The following is a 13,223-nucleotide window of genomic DNA, read 5'->3' as shown; positions in this document are numbered from 1 at the left end:
GCCTTGAGTCAGGGATGAATGCATTATTTAGGAGTAGTAAAGCCACAACTTAGATTGTAAGCTCTTTTGGGGCAGGGATTCTTTTTGTACAGTGCCTACTACAACAGGATCCTTGTCCATGACTGGAGCTGATAGGTGCTACGATAATACAAATAAATAGGACCCTAGCAAATTCATGGTCCATTTTGGTCAATTTCACAGCCAGGGTTTTTTTTTAAATTAGTCAATTTCATGTTTAAAGATAGTTACATCTGAAATTTCACAGTGTTGTAACTGTGGGGGTTCCAACCCAAAAGGCGGTCAGGGTGGAAGGGCTGCAAGGCGATTGTAGTGGGGCATGGGACTGCCACCCTTACTTCTGCTCTGCTGCTGGCAGGGGCGCTACCTTTAGAGTTAGGCAGCCAGAGATGAAGGCTGCTGCCTGGGAGCCCAGCTCTAAAGCCAGTGGCAGCACAGAAGTGAGGGTGGTAGGGTACTGGGGGATGGGTGGGGGACAGGAGGCGACAGCTGGAGCTGTGGCTTCCCCACATGGGGGTGGGAGGGGGAGTGACAGCTGGAGCCACAGAGCTTCCTGCTGCTGGGGAAGATCCCGGAGGTGGGTATGACCCACCCTAGGAGTGGCCCCTGCAGGGGAAGAGAAAGTCTTGTCCCTCCCCATTTCCGGTTGACTAGCAGCTGGAGCCCTGTGCAGGGTAGAAGACCCCATGAAATCTGGCACCTGGCTAGGGAAGATTAGATTTCACGGTCTGTGACATGTTTTTCAGAGCTGTGAATTTGGTAGGGTCCTACAAATAAATGATAAGTAGCGATTTATGCAGATCACTGTCAACAAGTGCCAATTAAAAAATTATGCCTGCAAACACCATTATATATTTGATACAACATAGTTAGAAAATAATATTTCAGAAAATTTTTTGAATTATGTTTATTCATTTTTTTAAAATTAAATAGGTTTGTAAGTCTATGGTTCTGACCCAGTATGCTCCTATAAATTCTTTTTATAATACCTGAAAAATTACAAATACATACAAAAGATCTACATTCAAATAATGTTAGTAAGATTGCAAAGTCGAGCACTCTGTAGCTAGGAAATGCCAGGATTAAGTTTGTCTGTTCAACCTTCATTCTGCTACTTGCACTTATGCATTATGATCACGGCCCCCTATACTCTGAACCACAATGGACAAATTTTATGCCAGATACTCCTTAGTTCAGTAGCAGGAAACTCTCAATTCCACAGCAGTACTAATTAGTTCAATTTGTTGATTTTTCATAATATGCTGCTGAATTCTCTAAATTTTATGGAGCCTCTGGGTAACAGAGAACAGTTATTCCCAACATAGCTAGATGCTCAGGGACACTGTGAAAAGAGCACTCAGCTTTTCTCTGTCATTGCTACTCCAAGTGGGGGTTTGGGGCTATGGTGCAGGAGTGGGGTATGGTCACAAAAGGCCCCTTACCTTCTTGTGGTACGCCTATGGCCCCCAATTGCCTTAATCCAGTCCTGCACATGTCAGAGCCTGGGTGAGATGGAAATCTCCCCATCGCCTGCAGCCCAATGACTTGGCCCTGGTTTGCAACATTCCCCCCAGGGCACACACCTTCACAGCTAGTCAAGGGTTAGTCCTCATGAGCCAGGGAGAGCTGTTGCTCTGCTTTCTGGCTCCTCCTTTTATGAACAGCAGGGAAAGAGAAAGTGCTGTTTACGTAATGCATTTCCGCTTGTGGTAAAAGCAGCACAGAGAGAGGAAGCTAAAGCCAGGTCAAGGTGGAGCAGGGAGGACTAAAATGGCAGGTATCTGGCTGAAGCAAAATGGCTGATTCTGTAGCCAAAGCGCGAAATTCCATAGCATATGACAAAATGACAAATTCAGCAGAGAATCAGAGTACATGGGATACTGATTGTGATACAGTCTTTAATTACAAAATCACATACTTTTTTCCCCACTTGACCCCTGCCTCATTCAGTGCACAGGATGGATGGTGATCAGGGAATGAATGAGGGTTATGTAGAGAATGAACCTGTTGTTTGAACCATCCTTTCTTCATTTGTTGCAGAATTTGGAATAGTGAATGAGGCAGGGGACTGCAGCAAGAGAAATTATGGTTTCCTGGTCAAGGCAGTTGAATGCCACCCAGTAGGACTGTGTTGTATCATAACCTCTGTCACAGACTTCCTGTGTGATGCTGAACAAATCACTTAAATCAACATTTTCACAAGGGGATACTAATAGTTTGTTTCTCTTCTTCTGGGCGCCCAACTTCAGACAGCTGTGGTCTGATTTTCAGAGAAGCTGAGCACTTGTAACGACAGCTGAATTAACTGGGAGATGATGCTCAAGCCTCTGGGAGTAAGGCAGTGTAGTCTGGAGGAATGAGCACAGAATTGGGGTCAGGAGGTCTTGAATTTTAATATTTGTTCTGCCACTCACTCACTGTGTGGCCTTGATCAAGTCACTTTGTCTTTCTGTGTCAGTTTCACTGAGGTAATACTTATCCACCTCCTCACAGGATAGTGAGAGGATTAATTAATTAATGCCTAATTTGCAGTGTTTAGAACATATTAAGTGCTATAAAAATGCTAAGTACTCTGAAAAAATCAGGCCCTAGCTGGGTTTCCAATCACTGAAGCAACCTAAATTAACAGAAATGTTTTAACTTAATCTCCTAGTATATCAATTCCCTTTCTGTGAAAAACCTCCTTACCTCATGGGGTTTTGTGAAGACAAACTCACTAATATTTGTTAAACTGGCATACTTTGGTGATGAGTGCCACAGAAAAGCTCATGAAGAAATCAATAATTCTGCAATCAGCCAAGGGTTTGGATGATGTTCAGTAAAAAACAAAGTGTGTGTGGGATGGGACACACAAATGATGAGGATAAAAAGAAATATTGAACAGATGCCTTATTTCCTGCACAATATCCATCCTTTGAATTAAATGAGGCAGGGTCCTGTGGAAAAAATACTTCATGATCATATAACAACATTATTTTAATATATTTGAATTTTTTATGGTAGTGTCAGGCCTTGGAAAATTAATTAGAAAAATGAACGGTTTGGAAAAGGGTCAGAAACTAATTAGTAATGAGTCACTGACCTGAAATAACCTGGAGAACACATGAAAAGTATAGACTGCACACGATCCATCAGTGTCTGACAGCATCTGATTGACGTGGCAGCGCCAGGCCTCCTCTTCATCATCATATGCCACTGGTTGAAAAGCTGCCAATATGTCAGAAAGAAATGGTGAAGGTGGTGGGGAAGTCTGTACTTCTGGAAAACCATCCTGTTCTTCCTCATCTTGGCTGTAAATAAAGTAAATGATGTAAGCTTGTCAGTAAATACTATGAGGAAAAAAAAGAAACAGTTTTCACTAATTTAATTTATTTTGAAAATTTTAATTAGAACATGCAATACAAGTGAGTCACTAAAATAAAAATCTAGAGAGAATTCTGTTTTGTTTCGAACAAAATGCAATCTGCAGTGAAACTATAAACAATGAAGCAGGAGAAGATTAAAAGGCTTTTGTAAGTAAGGCGTTTGCTGCTATAATATAAATGTTGATACAAACAGCCCCAAATATCCAATAACAAAGTAAACATATATTATGCTGTTTCTGTTTAACATTTTTATCTATAGAACATTTAAGAAAGGGACACATTTTCTTGCCAAAAATAATATAATTGAATATTCCACTCCTTGACTATCTGATCATCTGCAATGTAGCAAAGCTCTAGCTTGTCTTGGGAGCAACCCAAAAGCTCTTGCTGCAGTATACCAATTTTTAAAATTATCTTAAGTAATATCTATATGTGGATAGAAATAGATTGGAACAGGTCCACTTTTATGGACAATTTAACAAGCTGTTGTTCAAAGAATGTCCTACAGATGGACTTTTCATCATGTATCAATGCTCTGATAATGCTGTTACTTATGAGACAGATTAATCAATGCTGATACTCAAAGTCACTAACAATTTTAAAAAACTTCTGTATTAGAAGAAATTATATTTTTACACAATTATTTTTCTTGATGCTTTATTACACAACAAGCTTACTATTTTATTTGCAATTAGCAATGTTTATAAAAAACTTTATAAAATTAACATGATTTTTTCCCCCACAGTACCAACCTCCCTTTCAGAGAGGCACTTAAAGCACATTTTAAATAAAACTTATCCATTTAACACAATAACATGCCCACAAATTTACTTTCTTCTTGATGCTAACAATTCTAGTAGTAGATTGTAGCAGCTAAACCATGCTTGGTAGACCAAATTCCCCCTGCTTATTTTCCCAGTCCTTGACCAGAGAAAATCTTTTGAAAAACAATATTGTTTAGACTACTCATCACAGCAATCATTTACAACATGACACTGGAAAATAAGTTGGTTTTGTAATATTTGCATGTGTTCAGTTCAGTAGTGCAATGCCCATAAAAGCTACAAGTAAAGCAAGCCTTTGTGAGCAGGCTAGAGGCAGGCAGTTTCTCCCATAATCTACAAACAAAGTCTGCAGCATTTACCAGACACCTATTAGTCAGAGGACTAACCCTAAGGTTATCTTCATCACTGTTCAGGCTAGAACTAATTTTTTTTAATGTAAACACATTGCAAGAACAGGTGAATTCTAATTAGTACATGGGAAATCAAACTGCTACTGACTGGCATCAGCCTTTAATTTTTGCAAGGCATATTACAGTGACCCAATATAAAAATCTACAATGTTCAGCTTCTCCTGTTCCTCTCTCATTGTGATTTATTCATCTTCAAACTCTGTCTGTGCTTTCTTGCTCTCCCTGAACTGCTAAAGCTTACCTTCTGTGGTCCCCAACCTTCCCCTGCCCCCATGCTGATGGTTTTGAGCCAACTGAGGATTCTTGTGTGACGCTGCTCCTCTAGGGCAGCTTTTTATGTGCTATGCATTGTTCAGAAGTGCAAAGGAGATAGAGCTGGGCCCAGGACTGACCCAACAGTTCCATTTCCTGAACGGAATAAAACTGTGAGGTTACTTTCCTCACAGTAAGAGTGGTTCTTCAAGATGTTTTGCACTTACAGGTATCTATGTACCCCAGCACAGGCGTTTGGAACATTTTCACTAGTCATGTCCATCAGGGGTCACACGTGGCCTATATGCCCTCATGCCCCTGTTCCCAAGGGCTTAAGGGCATAGCGACCACACTGCAACTTTGTCGCTCAGGATCCACACTCCTAGTTTCAGGGACAGAGGGTGTTTGTGAGATGCACATGTGCAGAACATCTCAAAGGACCACAGTTACTGTGAATTAAGCAACTGTTCTTTCTTCTCTGAGTTAGTGCACTTGTGGATCCCACTTATGGTGATTAGCCAGAAGTCACCATTTGAGGAGGTGAGGGGCATGAGTTATTTGAAAAGAAATTGCAAAACTGTCTTTCCAAAATGGACATCGGATATTGAAGCAATCACTAATGAATAATGTTCATAAACATATGCACTAATGGCCAGGCAGCCACTCTGCAGATTTTGGACACTGCTATTTGAAAAGGAGTACTTGTGGCACCTTAGAGACTAACAAATTTATTTGAGCATAAGCTTTCGTGAGCTACAGATCAAAGCTTATGCTCAAATAAATTTGTTAGTCTCTAAGGTGCCACAAGTACTCCTTTTCTTTTTGAGAATACAGACTAACATGGCTGCTACTCTGAAAACTGCTATTGGACTTAGGCATATTGTCCACATGGCTTGTGCTCTGGTAGAGTGAGTCCAAATATTTGAAGGAAGATTCTTTTTATTAATGTTGTAAGCAGTCGTAATACCATCCAATATCATTTTGAGAGTCTTTGTGACAAAATAACCATCCCTTTGGATTTATTACCATAAGCAATGAAAAGTCTTGGAGTGCTACAAACAGATTTTACTTCTACCTAGGTAACATCATAATGATCTTCTGACATCTACAGTATGTAATTTAGGTTAAACCAATGTGAATGAGGTTTCAGAAAAAAGTCTGGTAAGTGAATAAGTTGATTGATATGAAAGTCTGACCATACTTTCGGATGTGGTCTCCTAGTTACACTCTCCATATGAAAAACTGTGTAGGGAGAATTTATCATTACAGCTTGCAATTCATTTAATTTTACAAGTTAATATAAATGCCACCAAAATTGACAATAAATGAATTGGACAATTTGATAGAGGTTCAAAAGGAGGGTCCATAAGTGAAGAAAGTACTAGATTTAAATCCCATGTTGGAGTGATCTTTCTCGCAAGAGGAAAACACGAACACCTCTCATAAATCCGTACACTGATTGATGAGAGAAAACAGAACCTCCTTCTACTGGAGGATGGAATGTGGAAATAACTGCCAATGACCTGCAATTGAAACAGTAAACACTTCTGGGTGCTTTAAAAACAAATAATTGGAATAGAACACTGACATGGAACATAACCCTTAGATATTGCAGATAATGAAAATAATTTCCATTTTGCAGTATATGTAATCCTAGTAGATAATTTCCTGCCCGGAAGAACATTTTGTACCTCCAAAGAGCACTGACTACTTAGGACATCCTGATATCATCCAAACTGTGAGACACAATGAAGCTGCGTTTGGGTGAAGGACTAGACTGTGATACCATGTCCTTCTGAACTGGGAGTGTGATAAATTAGTGATTTGACAAAGCAGTATGTCCAAGAACCAAGACTGATGAGGCCAAGCAAGATCCATCAATATAATGCGAGTTTTTTTCTCACTTTACAATCTGTAACACCCTTGGAATTAGCGGAAATGGAGGGAAAGCATACATTGAACTGTGTGACCAACAAATGAAGAAGGTGTCTGCTAGAGACCTGGGATACTGTCCTGCTTGAGAACAAAATATTGGACATTTACTCTTTTGATCTGAAGCGAATAAACCTATTTGGGGAAACCCCCACTCTTGGAAAAGTCAGTCTAGTAAATGATTTTTTAATTCCCATTCATGGGATGAGGTCGCTTTCCTGCTTAGGGGGTCTGCCAGCCCATTACTCTCTCCCAGGAGATGAAGAGCTGTCAGACTGTACAATTCTGAATACACCATTCCCAGAGTCTTATGGCTTCTTGAGAACAAAGAAGGTCTGACCTTGCACCTCCTTGCCTGTTTACATAATAGGCTTCTGTGAAATTGTCCATGAGAACTTGGATTAAAGAGTCCTCCATCATAGGTAGAAACATTGTGCAAGTTAGTCTAACTGCACTGAATTTTAGGATGTTTACATGCACTGTGGATTGTAAATGAGACCAAAAGCCAAGAGTTGAATGTGATCTATATGTGCTCCCTAACCCATCTGGGATACGTCTGTTATCAGAGCTTTGGATGCTATGGGAGAAACAAACTGAACTTCCATATATACTTTTCTTTTATCCTCTGTCAGTCCAGAGAAACTAGAATCTGGTCCAGAATCACCACCTTTAATGACATGTCATGAAGCTCTGGGTTGTAAACTGACTTGGATCCAAGTCTGAAATAGTATCGGACATAATCTGGCAAACAGAGTTACAACTGTAAATGAAGCCCTATGGCCTAGAAGATTCAGACACATCCTGACTGTTTTGGATGATCAGATTCTTCATTATCTGAAATTTGTCTGGGGGGAAGAATGCTCTTGCTGCCACCAAATCTAGGAGAGCTGCAACAAACTCTATAGCAGCGGTCGGCAACCTTTGAAAAGTGGCAGGGGCCAGCGGACAGAACCCCAGACGGGCAGTGCGGGAGGCAGACGGAACCCCAGACCGGCATACATTTTGCCATACATTCTAATATTTCTTGAAAGGTTTTAAAATCATCAAAGGGTAAAACATGTAAAATGCCTTCATCAGGCAAGGAAGAACAATGTAGATGATCAGAAGGATCTTCCTGATGAATAGGTATTTCCTCATCATTAGTATCTTGTTGTTCCTCTGTCTCTTGAACTTAATGAGGACAGTGATAAGATTCACAAAAATTTGCAACAGGCTACTTACATGTAGACCACATGTATTGTGGGGAAACTTGTCCTTGAAAATGTGGATATTATGGCCCAGGATGTCTGATATGACCATGGTTGCTGATCATATGGAAAAGAAAAATTTGACCAATTTTGGGGAAGCCAAGGAGTATACTGAGGATTTAAATCCTTAGGTTAGTAGGAGGTTCTTTCCTATATCCCTCCCTGACGTTATTTTCCTTTTGTCGATATACTTTCCTCTTTGGAAGGGATCTCTTGTCAGAGTCTGAGGAGGAATTAAGAGTCTTTGGATGCAGAAACATCTAATATTGGAGTCATATAATAGGTGACTGCAGGATCTGAATGGAGTTCACATTCTTAATCATACTGCCATGTTTTCTCAGATACATTTTCATCATAGGAACCTTGTTTCTTTCTAGGAAGGAGATCTGGCTAGTACCAAAATTGGGGAAAACTCTCAGGATTGGGGAGTCAGGTGTTAGAATTACCCTGAGATTTGGCGAGGACCTAAAAGAACCTCTCAGAGATGAGAAATTGTTTGGAAGAGAAACCTGTGCTGAGGATGCTGTCGCTGTCTCCCTCTGCAATGAGGAATCCTCAGAGGCTGGGACCAGTGCAAGTAGCAAGCAGGATTTAATTAATAATGATGGTTGTTACAGGGTGTACCTACAGCACACTGGTTCAACACGGGATAACCACACTCTGTAGGGTGAGGAAGCCACGCCCCCTCACCCCTGCTGGGCATGCTCCAGCTGGACCCAGCGTATAAAAAGGAGTAGCTAAGTTCAGTCTGAGCTGGCCACCGACAAGAGCAGATGTGTGTTACAGGTTCCTCCAGGGACACTGCCAGAGCTCCAGGAACCAGAAACCAGCTAGGCTGAGGCTTCAGTGGACCCCCAGCCGACTGTCACCAAAGGAGGAAAGACAGCAGAGGCCACGAGATTACCAGCTTTGGATGGAAGTGTAGGAAGTGCCGCAGGGATCTGGACTGAGCTACTGGGTGAGCTAGACTGATTGTGGAAACACTGGTTCCCTAGGGCCACACAGCAGGACTGCCCCATTGACCTTAACCATTGGGTCACGCTGCCATGTACCGAAGGGCAGTTGCACTGCCTCTGGCCACTGGGCTGTGGTTACACAGAAGGCTAGGCCACTTGGACTGCTAAATTTCTACTTTGATTCCCCCAAGACCTCACGCCCCACAATGGGGTACACTTGTGACAATGGTACCAATAAAGGCAGTGCGGAGTAGACAATGCTGAGTGTTGCGGTGTTGTGATGGATAAGTGCTGATAAATCTGATGCCTTGGTGGGGTATAATAAACACACCTTTGCATTCCTGTGTCCTTAAGCCCTTGTTATCAAAGAAGATCTCTGTGCTGGCTCTTCATTATGGTGCAGCAGTGAGGGTTCTGGTCCCACTTTTTCCCAACCCAGCAGAAAATGATTCCTTTGAGGAGCCCATCCTCTTACTTTGTCAACTTGGCATTTAAGATGTCAGACCTTGGACAACAGAGGTTCTTGACGACTATGATGAATTTTTTTTTACTCTCTTTCAGTTTCTTTACCGCTCCTGTGCTCAATGTCACATTTCTAGGGACAGGAGCACTGGAAGGATGAGTTGGGAACAAGAAGTCTCTGTGCTCAGTCTCTACTTCAAGGCCAGTATAATGCTCATGGATTTTTCCATAAGAAAAAAAAAAAAAAAAGAGGAGAACCCCCCCACAGGAAGGATGTGATTTGAAGCTGGGAGATCTAGGCTCTGACATAACTAACCCTGCTCCAATCTGCTCTCTCTCTCCCTCTTCTGCCAATGGCTAAATGAAACAGTGACAACTACACCTCCACCCCAATATAATGCGGTCCTCGGGAACCAAAAAATCTTACCATCTTATAGGTGAGACCGTGTTATATCGGGGTAGGGAGAGGAACCGCTCCCTGCCCCAGCTCACCTCCACTCTGCCTCCGCCTCCTCCCCTGAGCGTGCCGCCGCCACTCCGCTTCTCCCTCCCTCCCAGCCTTGCCATGCCAATCAGCTGTTTGGCGCGGGAAGCTGGGAGGGAGGGGGGAGAAGAGCGGCGGTGCGCTCGTGGGAGGAGGCGGAAGGGAGGTGAGCTGAGGCGGGGGGGGGGGGGGCCCGCAGCAAGTAAGGGGGGGAGCAGAGGAACTGCTTGAGCTAACACGAATTCAGATATAACGAGGTAAAGCAGCCCCGCTCCCCGGAGCGCTGTTTTACCGCATTATATTTGAATTCGCATGATATCAGACCACATTATATCGGGGTAGAGGTGTACAACTAACTATAAACAAATTAATTATAAACTTCTACTCTAACAAGTAACAAAATCTACAAAAAGGACAGTTTTGTTCTGACTCACTGCCTAAAGCGGTTAGAAAGAACTGAGTGGAATTTGGGCATACAGGGTGCATGCACAACCCTTGCCAGACACTACTAGTGAAAATGCTCCAAACTCCTGTTCTGGGGTACACAGACACCCGTAAGTGGGATCCACGTTGGGAGTAACTTGAAGAATGAATCAAACATTTATTTGATGTGCTTATTTTAAAAGTTTGTACTGTTAGTAGATTTCTGATAATAAGTATGAGAAATTCAACCAGAAAAAGGGTTGCTTTACTTGACTAATGTGAAAGCTAGAATATACAAGTGGTACATTATTTCTGAAGTTAAAATAAAGTGTACTCTTACCTAGATAACCCAGAGAAGTCAGCTTCTTCTTCTTCACATCTCTCATCTAGCTCTTTCAAAGCAAGGGTGACATCCTCTTCACATATAGATTCAGAATAGCTCTCAGGAGCTGGCAGTTCTGGCATTTCAGGAATTTCTTCCAACTCTAGAGGTTCCTGACAGATTAGAGATTCTTGTTGTTCTTGTAATACATATGATCCAGTGTCTTCACTAGCAATGCTAACCTGTTCATCCTTGACAGCTGAACTGCCATCCTGCAAAGCAAGTATATTTTTCATTGCTCTTACAGAAGGGACGGATATATATCAACTTCTTTTAAGCTACAGGAATCAATGCTTAAAACCAAAAGTATATTTACATCACCCAGTTTTATTTTAAGTATTCAGATATCTGGATTCTTCATATACACAATTATACACCTTTAGTTATGCTTCAGTCATAAAGAATCTTTCTTTTTAATGTTTTCCAACTTCTGGTTAGAATACTCCTCAATTTTTCTTTCTAAAATGCGATTTGTCATGTATAGCAAATGTAATTTTCCCATTAATGTCAACTAATGATGTTACAAGAAAGCCCTCTCATGAAAATGTGTGCAAATACTTTAAATTTTTCTAGACAAAACTAATATGATCAAAACCTTCAAAGCTTAACTTTTGAGTGAACAGATCAAAAATTATTGGCTCATGATTGCCTATAGCATCAAACTCCTACTTCCAGAATGACTATGAAAAAACTTTTCCCTTTCCATTCTCCTTCTTCACACAGTTTCCCATCACAAACAACTGGCAGAATGGAAGTAATCACCCTGGGAAACAGATTTTGCATAATTTGTCTTAATAAACTGGAGTTATTGTTAGAACTCTCATTTTTAACTCTGACCAATTAAAACTATATACTACATCATAGACTATCATGAGTAAATCGTTCTGATATATAATGTTAGACTGTCCTGTACATTTTTCCACTGTAAAACGCTACAACATTAACATCACTATACTAAAAACAGATGATGGGTTTTGGACTTATCTAATATATGAATGAACCCAAACACCTGAAATATTTATTAGATTTTATTTCCACAATAAAAATCAACTTCCTTATAATTGTTGTTCTCAGAAAGCAATTTCCTATATAGATTAGCACTCTTATGGTGATGTTATGTCTCCTACACTGGGACACACAGGATTGCTCTCAAACTATTTCAGAGAATTTCTACCGTGTGTGCGTGTCTTTCTTTTCAATATAAACTAACTGAACGCATATTAAAGACTGGACAATCCCTGAATAGCAGTACATCATTTACTCTCCCATTGGTCCTGAAGCTATTAGACCTTGACAGTGATACGACAGGCTGTGAGTACCCAGTTTCTTATAACTCCCTAATGACATCACTCCTGAAGTACCTCTTTTAGATATTAAATCTCGGGTTCTGTCACATAAAATAGCCATTTTGTCCCACAGAACAGTTAATGCGCATGGGCATGCCAGACATTTTTAAAATAGGTGTAGAAAAAACAATTTAGGTCTAAATAGTGGCCCATTTCTAGTACAGATTTTTTCAAATCAAGGTCAATGGATGAGTCCAGATTTACAACGAACATAACGGAGAGAGATCATTAATAAGATAAAGTATTCTCTAGATATTCTTCCAGATAAAAAAGGAACAGTCAAATGTGTGCAATTGTTCTTCTGAATATTGTTGTCTGTGTTAATATGTGCTAAATGTGTCTTCTCGTTGAAATTTTCTAGACTCCTTAATAGAGAAGTGCTTTCAGTTAAACTGTATGTAGTAGAAGAGCATAAGGAACACATGGGAAATGGCATAATTTTTCAGAAATCTTAATGAATCTGCAATGCCAGTAGTGATGCAGACTGATGTTGTATCCTTCCTTAAGAACGTGCTTGATTGTTGGGTATTCATTTTCGTAAGGAAGGCATGTCTACACTGCAGTTGGGAGGTGTGACTGCAGCATACATAGACATACCAGAACTACCGTTAACCTAGCTAGATCAAAGCTAGCTCAGGTATGTCTACATGTGCTCCCTATTGCAGTGTAGACATACTCTGATGCAAAGGAAAACTTAGCATATTATTTCTACGCTCTATCTGCTTTTAGGAAGAAGGGATTGACAGCTGGAGGCTTTGACACAGAATACTACACAGAGTCCCTTTTGAAACTTGCAATTTATAATTTGGGGTGGGTATTTCTGGAAACTGCTGGAATCTTTTACTTTCACTTCAGCATCCACATAAGAGAACAAAGAATGTTTAACCAGGTACAATAAACTTTTTTCTTTAGAGTACAAATATTTTCTACAAGAATTTATTATTCCCTTAATTCCATATGTATAGTTTTGCTCATATTTTATATTAATATAATCTATAAGCAAACACAGTTTGCAGATAACTGTCAAGGTAAGTAAATAAAACATCTTCATTAACAATGCAGTCACTTTTCCATAATGCCTCATCTTTAGAGCACAGATTTAGAGACTAGGTTGTGCTGCAATGTTATAAAACTAGGATCCTGTGACAGAATGGGAGTAGC

At 40.6% G+C, this 13,223-nt stretch overlaps 1 protein-coding gene across 11 annotated transcripts in view; it reads right to left on the bottom strand.

Annotated features, from left to right (window-relative positions):
* The window catches only part of FRYL (FRY like transcription coactivator), a 427,650-nt gene that overhangs the window by 24,916 nt on the left and 389,511 nt on the right, over positions 1-13,223 (bottom strand). For all 11 annotated transcript variants that reach the window (XM_077815668.1, XM_077815661.1, XM_077815665.1 and 8 more), the window contains 2 exons: positions 10,675-10,928; positions 3,101-3,308 (listed from right to left, as the gene is read on the bottom strand). In XM_077815668.1, the coding sequence (XP_077671794.1) occupies positions 3,101-3,308; positions 10,675-10,928 (462 nt within the window). The remainder of the gene's footprint in view (positions 1-3,100; positions 3,309-10,674; positions 10,929-13,223) is intronic.

This window comes from Eretmochelys imbricata, chromosome 4 (assembly GCF_965152235.1).
Source record: "Eretmochelys imbricata isolate rEreImb1 chromosome 4, rEreImb1.hap1, whole genome shotgun sequence".
NCBI lineage: Eukaryota > Metazoa > Chordata > Testudines > Cheloniidae > Eretmochelys > Eretmochelys imbricata.
The sequence above is the reverse complement of the archived record's forward strand: the minus strand, read 5'-3'. Positions and strand labels throughout refer to the sequence as shown.